Source organism: Petaurus breviceps, unplaced genomic scaffold (assembly GCF_028583685.1).
Source record: "Petaurus breviceps papuanus isolate PSGF00001 unplaced genomic scaffold, PetGlider_PUasm1.0 90740, whole genome shotgun sequence".
NCBI classification, from domain to species: domain Eukaryota; kingdom Metazoa; phylum Chordata; class Mammalia; order Diprotodontia; family Petauridae; genus Petaurus; species Petaurus breviceps.
In genome coordinates, this window is record NW_027187330.1 from 4215669 (window position 1) to 4233583 (window position 17915).

The 17915-nt window shown below is 41.7% G+C and overlaps 1 protein-coding gene across 1 annotated transcript in view; it reads left to right on the forward strand.

The window, feature by feature from the left end:
• The window catches only part of CNNM1 (cyclin and CBS domain divalent metal cation transport mediator 1), an 84544-nt gene that overhangs the window by 13328 nt on the left and 53301 nt on the right, over positions 1-17915 (forward strand). Inside the window, exon 2 of the mRNA XM_069067080.1 lies at positions 4-1308. Coding sequence (XP_068923181.1) covers positions 4-1308 — 1305 coding nt within the window. The remainder of the gene's footprint in view (positions 1-3; positions 1309-17915) is intronic.

Here is a 17915-nt window from a genome sequence, read left to right on the forward strand (position 1 = left end):
CAGCCCCGACTCGCTCTTCCGGGGAGAATGACACCAGCGACTGGGCCCCGAGGCTTGTGTTTATCGAAGAGCCCCCCGGAACCAGTGTCGTGGCCCCTAGCGCCCTCCCGAGCCGACCCCCGGGGCCTCAGCGGTGCCTCGAGCAGAGCGGCTGGGCATCCGACGTGGAGGTCCTGGGTCCGCTGCGGCCGGGCGGCGCGGCAGGCTCGGCTCTGGTCGAGGTGCGGGTGCGAGAGCTGCGCAAGGGGGAGGAGCGGGCCAGTTCTGGAGGCCGCGGGAAGCTCTTTTCGTTGTGCGCCTGGGACGGGCGCGCTTGGCACCACCACGGCGCGGCTGGCGGCTTTCTGCTGCGAGTCAGGCCGAGGCTGTATGGCCCGGGAGGGGAGTTGCTGCACCCCGTCTGGCTGCGGGCTTTAGGGGCGGTCCTGCTGCTCGCCCTGTCGGCGCTCTTCAGCGGCCTGCGCCTGAGCCTTCTCTCTTTGGACCCTGTGGAGTTACGGGTGCTGAGGAACAGCGGCTCGGCTACCGAGCAGGAGCAGGCGCGCCGGGTCCAGGCGGTGCGGGGCCGCGGGACGCATCTGCTGTGTACCCTGCTACTGGGGCAGGCCGGAGCCAACGCAGCTCTGGCTGGCTGGCTGTGCGCCTCGTTGCCCCCGGGCATCGGGGATGAAGGGGACGAAGACTGGAGTGGGGGGAGTCACTTTCCCTGGCTTCCCACACTCCTGTGCACCGGCGCTGTGTTTCTGGGCGCCGAGATCTGCCCGTACTCTGTGTGCTCTCGGCACGGGCTGGCCATCGCCTCCCACAGCGTCTGCCTGACCCGGCTCTTAATGGCTGCTGCCTTCCCGGTGTGCTACCCGCTCGGCCGCTTGCTGGACTGGGCGCTGCGCCAAGAGATCAGCACCTTCTACACCCGGGAGAAGCTGCTGGAGACACTGAGGGCCGCAGATCCTTACAACGACTTGGTCAAGGAAGAGTTGAACATGATCCAGGGTGCCCTGGAGCTGCGGACCAAGGTGGTAGAGGAGGTGCTGACCCCTCTGGGGGACTGTTTTATGCTTCGCTCGGACGCTGTGCTCGATTTCTCCACCGTCTCCGAGATCCTGCGCAGCGGCTACACGCGCATCCCAGTGTACGAAGGCGACCAGCGGCACAACATCGTGGACATCCTGTTTGTTAAGGATTTGGCTTTTGTAGACCCTGACGACTGCACCCCACTCCTTACTGTCACCCGCTTCTACAACCGGCCCCTTCACTGTGTCTTCAATGACACTCGGCTGGACATGGTGCTGGAGGAGTTTAAGAAGGGTAAGCAGCCCCCCTCTCCCCCTCTGTCCCCTGATCTCTAGCATTGTCTACCTAGGCCCAGAAAGCCACCTCTCCTTGGGCTGTATGGATTCTCTGCCTCCCCAAATACATTCCGTTCAGACTGTCCAAGAGAGCATCTTCTAGCCCTTTCAAAACTTTTGCCTTCCCACCCCCAACCTCATGGCTCACTGTGTGTTCTCTTAATACTACTGCTCCATCAAGCTGTATGGGCCTCCCTGGTTCCCCTTGTATCTAAGTTTGATATCCTCACTCATTTTTGCACATTCCAGCTTTTAACATCATAGATTTAGGACTGGAAGAGACCTTAGAGATCAAAGAACCTAGATTCTTCATTTTACAAGTAAGGAAACTAAGACATAGAGATCCCATGGCATGCCCAAGGTTACACTTCGAACTAAGTAGCAGAACTGGGATTTGAACCCAAATTCTCACTTCAAGTCCCAAGCCCTCTCTGCCATTCCCTCTTCGCCTTTCATCCTCCCATCTTCCAAAGCCTTTCTTGTATTATGTAAGAAATACTCTTCACTCAGCTTCCTCCCACACCTGTCATTGCTTGAGCTTCATAGCATTGAGAATAAAGGTTTCTTTCTCCCTAATTGTCAAAGGCTGCTTTAGAGCTTCAGGAAGACAAGAACTGGGCATTTCTGGAGAGCCAGGAAAGAATTAGTTGCCTGGGGCAACAGCAGTGTAGCTATGGATGGAACATGATAATTATAGCAATATATAATTATAGCTGTAACAATAACTATTGATATTTATATAGAGCTTTAAAGTATGCGTAACAATCTACATACATCCCATTTGGACCTTACAACACTCCTGTAAGGTAAATTGATATGGTAGTATTATTCCCATACTACAGGTCAGTTAATTTGACTAATAAACATTTATTAAGGGCCTGACAACTATACTAAGAACTGGAGATAGAAATGAGAAAAAGAAAGATAGCCCTTGCCTTCCAGGAGCTTACAATCTAAGAGAGGGAGACAACACACAAAAGGAAGTTAAAAAGGGAAGGAGGAAGTAACTAGCTCAAAGGCATGATGAAGTCTAGTCCAAGAAGTGGAGCTGCTGGGGAATGAAGAGTTGCTGAAGTAAGGAAACTGAGGCATTTCTATAGTTCTTTTGAAGTCCTATTACATAGATCATCCCAGTTAGACCTCACAATGATCTTGTCAGCTAGATAGTACAAGTATTATTTATCCTGAGTCTCATATCTCTTCTCTTGGCCTACTGAATAGACCTTAGTGAAATCCCCATGACAGATTTCCTTAATCAGATCCAGAGAGGCCTCCACAGGCAATTTCTGTTAACGGCCTATTGGCAGTGAAGCAATCCAGTGACAGGCGGTATAGATTTGAATCACTGTGAATACCCTTCCAAAGAAGTCTTCTGTAGAATGGGGTAATTGCCCTGTCCTTTAGCGGGCCCTTAGTAATGGGACTTTGTTCTGGTAACAATGAATTACTGTATCAAGAGAATAGAATGTAAAAGCAGCTTCTTTGGTTCTGGTCCCCAGCTCAGTCACTTTTTTCAGGTTATGTGCTGGTTCCATTGGGGGGTGGGGGGGGACAGAGCTGAGTCATTCTCTCCTACTCTCCTTTTGTGGCTGCCCTTCAGTTTTCTCACTTCTTCCCACTTCAAACATCTTGACCATCTAAACAAAGTCCCTCCCCCAACATCCCATGAGAGACCACTTTGGTTAGGTTCTGAGCTGTCTTTTCTTTGATAATTCACTACTGAGATGTTTTGGGACAGCTAGATGGTACAGTGTATAGAGTGCCAGGCATGAAGTCAGAAAAACTCATCTTCTGAGTTCAAATCCTGCCTCAGATACTTATTAGCTTTGTAACCCTGGGCAAGTCATTTAACCCTGTTTGCCTCAGTCTTCTCATCTGTAAAATGAGCTGGAGAAGGAAATGGCAAACTATTTCCAGTGTCTTTGCCAAGTAAACTCTAAATGGGGTCACAAAGAGTCAGAAATGAATGAGACTACTGAATAAGGACCTATAGCCTAGGATTTCTATACACAGAATTTCAGAGTGAGAAGGGATATCAGTGTCATCTAAGTCTAACCAATACCTGAATAAGAGTTTCTCTGCAACATATTCAATGCATGGCCATCTAGCCTTTGCCTGAAGACCTCTGACAAGGCAAAGCCTGGAGCTTCCTCAGGCAGAATATTACAATTAGGATAGCTTTAATGGTTAAGGAGTTTTCCCATGTGCCAAACTTAAATTCTCCTTTTGGCATCTTCTTCTTGTTCTTCCTAGTTCTGCCTTCTGGGTCTAAGCAGAACAAATTTAATCTTTCTATGTAACAGCCTTTCCGATTCTTGGAAGCATTCATCATATCCCCCTCTCAGCCTTCTTTTATCCAGGCTGACACCTTTCTCACTGAGTTCCTTCAGACGGTATGATCTTAGAACCACTTACTATAACTATTGACCTCTTCTAGATTCTGATCTTTGTAGAATGAGGTATGCACAACTGGACATGTACTTTCAGATGTGGTGAAGAGCACAGTCATCATCTCCCCAGTGCTGATCACAGTACCTCTTTTAATGCAGCCAGGATCATGTTAGATTTTCTTGACTTCCTATATCTGATTGGCCTATTGACCTCTGTTGAGCTTACAGTTCATTCAAACCCTTAGTTCTTTTTTTAAACTACTACCTAGTCTTATTTCCCCCATTTTGAATTTGTGGGGCTAATTTTTTTAACCTAAGTGTAGGAAGTTACATTTATCCACACTCGAATTTCATATTATCAGATTCAGACCAATCTTCTAAGCTATTGAGATATTTTCTAGATTCTCACTTTATCATCCAACATGTGAGCTAGCCCTCCAAGCACTGTGCCATCTACAAATTTGATCAGTGTACCCCATCTCTGCCTTCATCTAAGGCATCAGTTGTTCATTCTTTTCAGTCAGGTCCAACTCTCCATTTTCATGACCCCATTTGGGGTTTTCTTGGCAAAGACACTGGAGTGGTTTGCCACTTCCTTCTCCAGCTCATTTTTTACAGATGAGGAACTAAGGCAAACAGGGTTAAGTGACTTACCCAGGGTCACACAGCTAGTAAGTGTCTGAGGTCATATTTGAATTCAGGAAGATGAGTCTTCCTGATTCCAGGCCCAGTACTCTATCTACTCCACCACCTACGTGCCATAAATCATCAATAAAACTGTTAAATAGCATAGACCTCTAGTAAAGACCTCCTTCAGAGTGACTTTTAGCCAGGTGATAATATTCACAAAAATTCATTAAAACAAAATGATTTAGATATTGTGGAGGAGTCTCATGCTTATTATCCCCATTTTACAGATGAGGATCTGGAAGTTCTTGAGAAGGTGTGTGTTGCCGACAAGATTTTTCTATCACTGCTATTTGGGTTGGTCTCAAACCTAGATCTTCTGATACCAAGTCCAGTGTTCTTTCTTCTACATCCCAGTCCCTTTTAAGTACTAGGTGAAGGGAGGGTTACTCTAGATCCATGGTTCTTAACTTTTTGTGTGGAGCTGATGTACCATTTCTCGGAATCATGTTTCCAAATGCATAAATATAGATCCATGATTACAATAGAAGCCAATTTTATTGAAATACAACTACATCAAAATATTTTTAGTTCATGGATCCAATTTAAGAAGCCTTGCCCTAGATAGATGACATTCACAGTCCCTTCCGACTCTAAGATTTTCTGATTCTTTAGTATGAAGAGCTGATCATAGAAGGATTTGGGAGTAAGGAAAACCAAATGCCAAAGGAGGGCACCAGTCCCATACTACATCTACAAATGGGAGCACTCTAATCCTTTTCTGGATTCAGGATATCTCTGTGGTTTAGTGAAGCTGAACCTAACAGAAGCATATATAAACAGCATTCTTGTTTTTTAATGGAAAACATTTTAATATTATTTTATTTCCCCAAAATTACATGTAAAAATTATTTTTAACTTTCACTTTTTTTGAAGTTTTGAGTTCCAAACTGTATTCCACCCTCCCTCCCGTCCTCCCTCTCCCCTCCCTGAGATGGTAAGTAATATGATATAGGTTAAACATGTGTAGTCATGTAAAACATTTCCATCTTAGTCATTTTGTGCAAGAAAACTTGAAAAGGGGGAAGGAAGAAGAGACGGAAGGAAGGGAAAGAAAAAGAAAGAAAGATAGAAAGGTAGATAAATAATATGTTTTGATCTGTATTCAGACAACATCAATTCTTTCTGGAGAGGATAGAATTTGGAGGTATATATTGTTTTTCATCATGAGTCCTTTGGAATTGTCTTGGATCATTGTATTGCTGAGAATAGTCAAGTTCTCTATTCATTCACAGTTCTTCATCATACAATATTCCTGTTACTATGTACAATGTTCTTCTGGCTCTGCTGACTTCACTTTGCATCAGTTCATGTAAGTCTTTTCAGATTTTTCTGAAATCATTCTGTTTGTCATTTCTTAGAGCACAATAATATTCCATTACAATCATATACCACAGCTTGTTCAGCCATTCCCCAGTTGATGGACATCTCTTCAATTTCCATTTCTTAGCTATATAAGCAGCATTCTTGATCAGTCTTTATTGTAATGGGAGGCACATCCTGTGTTTCTCCAGGAAATCTAATTAGTTGTCCTCAATCCTCGCATTGTGGACTGTTGCACAGAAACAAATGAGATTTTTAAAGTATTATAAAAAGTGCATTGAAATTATCAAGGCCCATCATCCTCCATGTGTCTCTACTTAGATGGTCTGGTATTTAATTTTTGGGAATTACTTCTGCTTTCAATGGTTTGACACTTTCAGTAGAAAAAGAATTCTGTAATGACATTAGAGGAACTGAGTCTTAGAAGCATAGACAAATTTAGAGCTGAGAATGAAACATTGAGATCACTTTGTCATTCATTCATTTGTCCAACAATCATCTATAATGTACCTACTCTGTGCAAAGTCAGACTTTCTCAGACTTTTGGCTAGGTTCAAGTGTAATGAAACATTTTTATCCACTATATTCAAAATAGTATGTTATGAGGTCAAAGGCCTTTTGGATACTGGTTAATGCCCTTTGTGTGGTGGAACAATAATGTATAATGCTGAGCATTTAATCTCTCTGGTCCTCAGTTTCCTCCTTTGTAAAATGAAGGCACTGGATTAGATGATTTCTAAAGGACCATTGGTTTAAAATCCTATGATATTAATACCATCTTTCTGTAGGAAGGATAACATTTTAAAATAGTGTCAAGTAACTGTCTACAAGCTAGCCTGACCATAAGGTACAATTTTGCAGATTTGTACATTTGTTTAAACAGATTATGATCTTACTTTTTTGTTTTACTGTTTATAGTTAGAACATAAACTCCTTGAGTTCAGGGATGCTGTTTTTAATCTTGTCTTTGTTTCCCTAGCACCTAGCAGATTGCCTTGCATTCAGTAGGCACTTAATAAATGCTTGTGTGGGGTGGCTAGGTGGCAAAGTGAATAGAGTGCTGGCCCTGGAGTCAGGAAGACCTGAGTTCAGATCTGGCCTCAGACACTTAACACACACAAACAAAAAACCTAGCAGTGTGACCCTGGGCAAATTACTTAAAACCAATTGCCCTCCAAAAAGCAAAAATAAATAAAATAAATGCTTGTGAAATAGGACTGGATTAGAGTAAATAACCTTTTCCCTAGAAGTCACTTCCCCTCTCTGGGCCTTAGTTTACTGATTTGGAAAATACTGAGGTTGGATTAGATAACCTCTTGTGTTCTATGACTAAGACCATTCATTTATGAGAGTAACCCCCCCACACACACATAAGCCCTCCCCACCGCACTGCCAGAACTATAGCATTTTCCATTCTTTGCTCTCTGGCAGAGTTGTAAAGGTAGCAGGAAGTGAGCTCTGTTGGAAATGCTAAAGCAATTTTTCTAATATCTTCTTTATCCAACATCCTGGGGACTAAGGTGAGATAAGATATTCTACTGCAAAAATGCATTTTCTAGATAACTGAAGTTTGCCACTTCGAGGACCAAAGCTCTGTTTATTTTCACTGTGTGATAGGAAAATCTTACCCAAACAGACCATACACGTCTCTGCTTTCTTGGACAGAGGATGGGGAATGTCATTACCCTTTTCTTGATAACTGGAGGTCATCGTTTGAACATTCACTCCTGTGCAGTGTTCTAGTGCAGCCCAGTTCTGGGTCTCCTTTCTGGCTAAAGGCTGGTACTTCTTGCTGTTGCCTGTGGGTTTGCCTGTCTATCACTCCCCACCTCATTTGAATCTGTTGCTTCCAATTAGCTGTGGGAAATCAGACAAATTCAAGAAATGCATGTAAGTGTAGACTTGGTGCTTAAGAACAGGCCACTGCTACTTGGGGGGGGGGCGGGGGGGAGGGTGTTGAATATGGTTTGTGTGTGCTCAGAGATCTGCCCCTCACTTCTCAGTTTGGGGCTGTGGGTGACCCTGCCTGAGCGAGTGGAACATTTCCTGGAGAATGCTTTATAGCCCTGCCCAGAGAGCCTGATGGTCCGAGCTAACTATGCTTTTCTCTCCAATGAGTCACAGCAATTTTTTCAAGTCTTGGTAACGCTAGTAACCATGGTTTCCTTGATGGTGGAGTGGGGGGGGGTGTGTGGGGGTGTCCTGCTTTCCATTTAGTGACTTGAGAATTTTCTTTCAGATGATAAACACATGAAGGGGGGAAATGACTAAAAAGTATAATCCAATAAGAGTAGAAAGGGATAAGTGTGTTTTTTCTCTTCAAGACAGACAGTTAGAGGATTATCAGGATAACATTTGTATCTTTCTGTTCCCTCTACAGGGCAGGGCAGAGTTATTCTTTAAATTGGATGTACAGTCCCAGGTCTCTCCCTCCCCTTCCCCCTCTCCCTCTCTCCCCTCTCTCTCTGTCTCTGTCTCTCTGTCTCTCTGTCTCTCTCTCTCTCTCTCTCTGTCTCTCTGTCTCTGTCTCTCTCTGTCTCTCTCTCTCTCACACACACACACACACACACACACAAAATTTCCCTGCTATTCCAATGCAGTTGGAGAGTTCACTTTACCAAGATGTAAGAGGCTATAAACACAGCATTGCTGTTGCCATAGCAAGATACAAGTACCATTCCATCCCTAACCCCTCTCTCACCTATCACTTGGGAAGGAATTGTGATGTACAGGAAAGAATAGTGGACTTGGTTTCAGAAGATCTAGGCTTGAATCCTGCCCAGAGATGCCAGGATTGTATGTTCAGAGCTGAAAGACTCCTCCAAGGCCGTCTAGATCAACCCTCTCAATTTAGAGGTCAAGCCAAGGCAACAGGCATTTATCAGGCACTTACAATGTCCCCAGTACTATATTCTTGGGAATAGCAATACAGGGTGCTCCAAAAATCTTTGTGTACCAAGATTTGGGGTATATCTTGTATAAACAGAAAGATGATCCTTGCCCTCAGGGAGTTTACATTCTTTTTCCCCCTATCTGCATCACCTTCTTTTTTTTTTTTTTTTGAAGGGGGAAAGGTAGGGCAATTGGGGTTAAGTGATTTGCCCGAGGTCACACAGCTAGTTTTTGTGTTAAGTGTCTGAGGTCATATTTGAACTCAGGTCCTCCTGACTCCAAGGCCGGTGCTCTATTCATTGCGCCACCTAGCTGCCCCATGCAGCACATATTCTAATGTGGGAAGACAACACAGAAAAGGGGAGGGGGAAGGTACGTGTATGAGCAAAGAGTCAGGAGTGGAGCCCAGAGAGAGCTGGAGTAAACATGGCAGGTCAGGGTACTTTCCTCAAAAATGGAGGTTCTAGAACCACCAATGGGAAAGAGGCTGCAGGGTCAAAAAGCATCCTCCCGCCAAGCAAACTCACAGATTAACTCACATGCTTTTCCTCATCTGCAAAATAACAGAGTTGGTAGCTCTGATGTTCTGTTTCCTGAGTGGTAAATTCTTCACAATAATTTACTCTGATGCTAGTTGTCTGAGTGCAACATAAATTTTCTGTAGGCTGAGACATCATAAAAATGAGACATTTGTTGTTCAGTTATATCTGACTCTTCATGACCCTGTTTGGGGTTTTCTTGGTAAAGATGCTGGAGTGGTTTGTCATTTCCTTCTCCAGCTCATTTTACAGATGAGGAAATTGAGGCAAACAGGGTTAAGTGACTTTCCCAGGGTCACACAGCTTGTACATGTCCGATGCCAGATTTGAACTCAGGAAGATGAGTCCTCCTGATTCCAGACCCAGTACTCTGTGCCACCTAGCTGCCCTGTTTATTTCACTCTAAATCAGTTCACATATCTTCCCATGCTTTTCTGAATTCTTTATAGTCATCATTTTTTATGAGGTAGTAATATGCCATTATAAATTCATATGCTACAGTTTGTTCAGCTATTCCCCAATTGATGAGCACCTGCTTTGTTCATAGTTCATTGCTGTCATACAAAAAAGTACTGTTATGAATCATTTGGTGCTTTTGGGACCTTTCTGTCTCTGACCTCCTTAGGGTATATATCTAACAGTAGGATTTCTGAATCAAAAAACATTTGAGTAAACTTCTTAGCATACTGCAAATTGTTTTCCAGAATGGCTGTCCCAATTCACAGTTCTACCAACAATGTAATAGTGTACCTGTCTTTGTTACGCATCTCTGGTATTATAGTGACCTGGAGCAATCTTTCTTCTAGTCGTATAATGAAGAATTGATCAGGGCATTCCTGAACAATTGAGTCCTTCCCAACTCACTTGAAATTACAGGATGGGAGGGTCAAATAACAAAAGTTGTACAGGGATACGCCAGAATGGGAACATGACCTATGACTCCACAGAAAAATGTGAACAGAGAAAGAAGCTCTAGCTACACCAGGGGAAAACTTACATGTGACCCTGGACCATCCTGGCACTACGCCTTCTTTGCTCTGTCTCTATATGATACCTGACTTGGCCTGGCCTGGAATTGGTGCAGAGATCCATGATGTTATTTTGTCTTGCTGCCTCCAGGAGAGCAAGAGGACAACTGGCCTCTTGTGAATAAACTCCCCCAATTAACCTAATTAACCCTAATAAAACCTATTAATAACCAAGTTGGTATGAGCCCCTATTTCTTTGGTATCTCATTAATCTCTCAGAGGACATGCCACCCTACAATTGGCATAATTAGGGCAGAACGGATCTTTGTCCTTACATTTCGTATAGTTGGCAGAAATCATCTGTCCTGTTACAGTAGTACAAAGTTTTCCCCATTTCAGACTCTGAGTGATTTTTTTTTTGCAGCCTTTAAGGGGCAGGTGCAGGTTGAGGGGCAGCCCAGAATACCTTGCACCCCTGCGTTTTATTAGCTCTCTTACCTGCCCCTGGTATCTTAAAAAAAAAGCAACAACTGAAAATCCAGAAGGTGCCAGACTTTATAACTTACTATTTCTATTACCTGCCCATTTCCTCTTCTAATTTCACGAAATTAGTTGAGAATTCAGTGGATCAGGGGTCCACCAATCAGTGCTCCATTCTAGATATACTGGTTAATAGTTTATAATCCTGCTTTTGAGAAGTGTTTGTTCACATCCTTTGACTACTTCTCTATTGGGGATGATTCTTGGCATTATGTATTTATGTTAATTACATATATATTAAATATAAAGTATAGGTGTAATATATCTTTGCATCACAAATCTAGAATAAGAAGCTCATCTATATGCACATATAAAGTATTATATAGATGAGATCCTTATATTAATATAGAGGTTCTTAACATATATGTGTATATATGTATGTATATATGAATGAGATCCTTAACATAGATATGGGATGCAAAGATTTTCTATCTGTAGTTTCCTTCTTATATAGTTGCATTGATTTTGTTCATGTAAAAAATTTTCACTTTCATGTAATTGAAATTAATAGTAGATGAATTTTCAATACCTCTTCTAATCTAGTTATTTATGGTTAATATAAGAAGCAAATTAATTCTCTTCTATCCTATTCAAAATTAGTTATTTTGGTAAGTTAATTGTTCTCTCTGCTGTAATGTGTAGTATAAGAATTAGCATAGATAATCAATAATTAGTTGTACTATAATAAGAATGTAGAGCAAGAAGACTAATTAAAAACTGAAAGGAGAAGGAATTAGAAGGTAAGTCATGAGGGGCGGCCAGGTGGCTCAGCGAGTAAGAGCACTGGCTCCAGTGTTGGGACAACCTGGAGATCGAATCCCGGGCTCAGACACTCAGCACAACACCCAGAAATAACTGGCCGTGTAACCTTGAGCAAGTTACTTAACCCCGATTGCTTAAAAAAAAAAAAGTAAGTCATGACTTGACTGATTAAACTTTAAAGTTTAAAAGTGTGGCAAGACAAATATATGACTAGAATATGAGAGTAATAGCAGAGAGAAGAAACCTGGAAGTGTCCTTAGAGGTTATCCATTTCATTCCCTGCCTCCAACACACAACTGCTTGTGTGTACACATACACACACACACATACACATGAACTATTTAAAGATAAAGAAGAAAGCACCATCAGGGGAAAAGGTGGTGATACATTTGAACCTCATTATCTGCCTCTGTAAAATGAGGAGGTTGAACTCATATTCTATGATCAGCTCATTTTAGACAGGGTTCCAAAGTTTCAAGATGTAAGGTACCTTAGAGACCATGTAAGTTTAACCCTTTCACATTGGAGCTTCTTGAGAGAAGGAGGCTCTCATTTTTTTCTATTTGCATTTATACACTTTGCATAGTGTTTAGTTAACAAGGGTGGGGAACCTGCGGTCTCCGGGTCACTGCACTTGAGAACCTAGAAGACCATATGTGGCCTTAAGGCCGCAGGTTCCCCACCTCTTGTAATATATAGTAAATACGTAGTAGTAGTAAATACTTAGCATATTAAAAAAAATCGTTAATTCATTCATATTATAGATGAGAATGCTGAGGTGACATTTCTTGCTCAAGGTCACATATTAATAGTCCATAATTAGTTGCCCTTGAATCTAGATCTTCTAAGGCTGAGCCCAGTGTTCTTTTTATTAAGATACTAGATAAGCAGAACTATGCACACAGTATTAGATCAAAAATAGAGGGTACCAGTGGATACCTGTATGACTCAGTGACTAGAGTGCCAGATTTGCACTCAGGAAGACTCTAGGAAGGAGTCTGAATCCTGCCTCAGACATTTAATAGCTGTGTGGCCTCGGGCAAATCACTTAGCTTCCTTCAGCCTCAGTTACCTTATCTGTAAAATGGGAATTATAATAGCATCTATGCCTTACAGGGTTATTGTGAGGATCAAAGATACTGTGTGTAAAGAATTATGTGAATCTTAAAGTACTATGTGTTAGAGGTTATTAATTGAAAAGACAAGAGAAGGGATACCTCCTAATTAACATTTCTTTTTTAAAAATGAAGACTACATTTCTTTATGAATTTCAAGGTCATAGACTCATAGTTTTAGAGTTTGAAAGAACTTTAGAGAATACTAGTCAAGGGGTTAGTTAGAAAATTAAACCTTTTTTTGTCATTTTATGTCACTTTTGGCAGTCTGGTGAAGCCAAGAGACCCTTGCTCAAATATTTTTAAATGCACAAAACAAAATATGTAATATTATAAAGGCAGAAAATGATCAGAGAAGGGAATAAGCATTTATACAGCACCTACTATGTGTCAAGCAATGTGCGAAACATTTTTACAGATATCTCATTTGAGCCTCACAATAACCTTGTAAGGTTGGTGCTAATAGTCTCACCATTTTATAGTTGAGGAAACTGAGGGAAACAGAGGTTATGTGATTTGCTCTACATGGTTAGTAAGTGTCTGAGGCCACATTGGAAATCAGATCTTCCTGGACCCTGGCCCAGCATTCTTTCTGTCTGCCCCCTAGCTTCCTCAAAAAGAAACAAATTATATTGAAATATTGTTATCTTTTTTTTTTTTTTTTCAGAACAAGTTCACAGACCCCAGGTCTCTGATCTCATCTAACCCTCTCATTTTACAAATAGTGAATTTAGTTTAGAGAAGTGATTTGCTTAAGGTCTCCCTGAAAATAAGCAGTTGGGTCGAGATTAGAACCCAAGACTAAGCCCTTGAACTACAGACCCAGTGCTCTTTTCACTGTCTCGCCAGAAGACCTCATTCAACAAAAAGAGTGTGTTTTTCTTGTCGTCTTTGGTTATACTTATTGATATCCCACTCTTTTTTTTTTTAATCTATTTATTTGCTTTTAGTTTAGAACATTTAGTTCCACAATCTCTTAAATTTCAAATTTTCTCCCCCTCCCTCTTCTCCCCTCTTCCCCCATAGCGGCATGTGATCAAATATAGGTTCTATAAATACCTTCACATTGAACGTTAGTCATGTTGTAAAGGATTATAACCAACCGGCTGAACAATGAGAAAGAAGGGATAAAACAAAACAAAACCAAACACAAACGAAAGAGAGCAAATAGTTTGCTTCAGTCTGCAGACTCTGTAGTTCTTTCTAGGATGTGGATATCCCTTTCCATCATGAGTTTTTTGGAGTTATCTTCTAACCTTGTATTGCTGAGAGGATTACAGTCTATCAAAGTTAGCCATCACACATATGATGTGTCTGTAATTGTGTACAAAATTCTCCTGGTTCTGCTCTCCTCAAGAAGAGTGTATTTTTAAAAGGAAAAACTAATGAAATTGATTCTGAATGGTGATTTTAATTGGTTTAGATTGACATTGTCACTTTAGATTGAATTGGTGAGAGTGACAAGATGGAGAGTGGAAAGAACTTTCAACTAGGAATCAGGAGACATGGATTCAGCTGGCCAACTTTCAGTGTGACTTTAAAGAGAACATGTCACTTCTGTTGGCCTTGATTTCCTCATTTGCAAAATGAAAGCATTGAACTAAATAGTCCCAAGAACCTTTCCTGTTGCCGAGAGTCTGTGAGTGCATTTCATGGTGTGGAGTATCCTTTGGTCTCTTTCCCTTATGGGAAACCATAAATATATATGTATATATACACAGCAGAGCCTTGAGTCTCTCAGTCAGTCTCTCAGTCTGCTGAGACTCTGGTCAAGCAATTTAGGTTGGTATTTTATGAAATAGTCTTACTGATTGATTTATAGGTAACATAGTAGCATTTATAACAAGTATCTACCATGAGTTGGACAGCTAGATGGCAAAGTGGTTAGAGCGCCAGGCTTGGAGTCAGGAAGACCTGAGTTCAAATGTGGCCACAGACACTTAGCTGTGGGACCCTGGGCAAGTTGTTTAATCCTGTTTGCCTCAGTTTCCTCATTTGTCAAAGGATCTGGAGAAGGAAATGACAAACCACTGCAGTACTTTTGCCAAGAAAACCTCAAATGGGATCACGAAGAGTTGGGCATGATTCAACAACCACAACAATCTACTATGTTCTGGGTATTGGGGATATGAAAAAATCTCTACCCTCAAGAAGAGACATTCTACTAGGGAAATATGCACACGCATAAATAAATACAAAACAATTTTGGGGGGAGGGACCAGCAAGCCAGGGCATGAGAAAAGGCTTTATGTGGGAGTGGCTCTTGGGCTGATGTTGAAGGGAGTTCCAGATTCTGTGAGACTCCCCCATCTTTAGAACCACAAACCTTGAAGCCTGAATCCCCATAAGCTTTGGTCCTAGAATTCACAGAATTTGTAGAAACCACACAGTTGCTACAATTGAGCAGAAATAATACCTAACAGGACCTGTTTTTTTCTCCAGGGTTGGGAGGATTTATTGAGGTGGGATGGACCTTCCCATTGGATGTCTTCTTTGTTTCTAACAGAGGCATGACTGTGCCCAGCATCCTTAGCACAGGGATCTGTCCACCCTATCTTGTGTCAGATGAATGAATAATGGGCACATCTATCAGCAAAATACATTAAAAAGAAAAAATAAACAGGAAGACCATTTAAATGTACAAGAGAGACTAGTATAATACTGTGGCCAATTTTCACATTGGATTCTAGGTCAGAGTGACAATGACTCATTCAGCTCCTCCAAATCAGTGAAAGAAAGTCACTCTCTTAACTCACTTGAAATTCTCCAGTGCAAGAGAAGAGTCTTTTGTCACAATGGTCTGAGGATGAGTCTAGAGAACATTTTAAATGAACCATTAGAGCCAAAATAAGAAATGACCAGCAAAGACTAGCTAAATCTTGACTCACCCCTCAATGAAAACCAGGTCCTTAGAGTTTCCTGGGAGTGTGCCATTTGTACAAAGTAGCTATTATCCTGAGACTTAAAGACAGACCCTGGTAGGACTGAAGTTTAGCTGAGAGATTAGATAGACACACATGGGAATTGTGCACAGAGAAGGGAACTAAAGGGATGGGAACTGATGAGAGTGTTAAGAGAGACATTATAAAGGGAAAAGAGGACCTAGAACAGAGTAGGTTAGATTTAGGAGTAGGATGTAGATTATAAATTCTTTGACTGTTAAGAGCTGGTTGTGTGTGTGTGTGTGTGTGTGTGTGTGTGTGTGTGTGTGTGTTCCTAGCACCCATCACAGTGCCTGACACATAATGGGTGTTTAATAAATGCTTGTGTAATTACGTGGAATTGTTGAATTAGGCCAGCCATTCAATGCAAAACAATAGGCTTTTATACGTCACCTTTAGGAAGGGATATGTGGCTTAACTGGAGATACCCAAGGTTGGAAACTTGTAAATGGAGGCCAGGATAATGAGGCAAAGGCATTAAGGGTAGTATCCATCCCCAAACTGTGGAAACAGCTGATTTGTTCAAAGCAGGATAGGCAAGGGGCAGAGAATGGTTACAACATGGTTATCACTAGAGGCTTGGCATCCATCTTGGGTTTGATAATGAAACTATCCAATGTATTATCAATCTATGTCAGGGACTGACTGTTCTGGAGGAGCAGTTCAGGACATAGAGGAATCCGGGGTTTCATTCAGGTGAATACCCTTTGGTTCCCTAGCTCTGATGTCTAACCAGGTACATGGGAGATAGAAGTTTTCATCATGGAAGTCTCTGAGCCACAAAAAGGAGGAGGTCCCAAGTAGAGGAAGGGAACTTGTCTAGAGCACAGATAGCCTGTCTCAAGAAAAATGAGGTATTTAGACCTCCACAGGGAAGTGAAAAAAGTTCATAGTCATAAAGTCATGGTGCTTTCCATTTCATGGTCCTATGCCAAAGGTAGCTTTAAAAATAGATACATCAGAACTAAAAAGATCTTTCTGCTGAAATGAAAAAAGCAATTCTTGGGCCTCTGCCCCAGCTTTATGTGGTTCTAAATGATTTAAAGAGCAGCCTTCTTTTCTGGGGATACTCTTGGTCATTATGTGGAGGGAAGCTGAAATCAATACAGTTATATTCTTGGGGAAGCTTTTTTGAAATTTTGCTGGTTTCCGCACAGCTAGAAGTACCACTGTTCCCTCCATACCTATAAATCTTTCTACTTCAAGAATTTCTCAGACCATCCCAAGAAAGGAGAGACATAAGAGCACAGTCAGGATTCAAGCCACTTCCCCCATTATTGCCATTAAGAGATGATGATACAAATGGTATAGCTGGGAGAATCAATAATGTGTGTTTTAAATCAGCAACTATCCAAAGGAGAATGAAGATGCTTGCAAAATTAGGACCAATATGACACCTACAGATTCCAGTTCTAAATGCCCATAAAATGTTAAAAAGGCTGGTTAAAACTTCAATAAAGGATCAAAGGAAATTGAGGGTTCATGGTCCTAGGACCTTTCCAATCCAGTCAACAGAGACCCAAGTTTACCACTCAGATGCATAGGGACCATCATTTATTTCCCAGAGATTGCCACCAGGTGGAACTCTTTCACCTAGTTTGGGGTTGGGGTAGCCTGTGACCATACATGCTGTTCACCCTCTCACTTGACCTTTGCACAACAGACTAAGACCAGGACTAATGTTCTAAATAAACTGATTTATTGTCTTTGAGTCTTTGGTTTTTATGAAGAATTCATTCCTCCCAATGGAATGTCACCTTTTCCCATCTTTCTCTGCCTCCCCCATAGAAGTATGACTTTTTTTTTAATCCCTAAAGAAACTTTCTGATTTTTTTTTTGACATAGAACTTTTCAGTTCATGAGACATTCCTTACTTACTATGTTCAAGGGCCTATGTTAGTAGGGATGCAAAAAAGTCAGTTTCTGTTTTTCTAAAGCTCAAAGGAGGTAAAGGAGGCCATTGATTTAGAGCTAGAAGGACATCTTAGAATGTGTTTGGCCCAACCAATCATTCCATTTCATAGATGAGAAAACTGAGGTTCCAGAGAGGTTCACTGACTTCTCTGAGGTCTCTTGGGTGGCAAGTGGCAGAGGTAGCATTCGAACCCAGAGATCCAGCACTCTTTTCTGCATACTGTGAATACCAGAGGTACAGAGACACTTGCATCACAAGGCACAGAATATATTCCTTTAGAGCTCTCAATTCATACCTTAACTTATTCCTTGTTGTTTCAGACATGAAATCTTTCTCATCTTCACATTTAGGTTTCATATTGGAAAGTGAAACAAGCATCATGTCCCAACAGAAATAGACAATGGGCAGAATATTTTTTCTGGCAGGAGTGCTCTTATATTTAAATGATCACTTTTCGTTTTGCCCCTAACCGCTCTGGCTTTTTATTCACCTA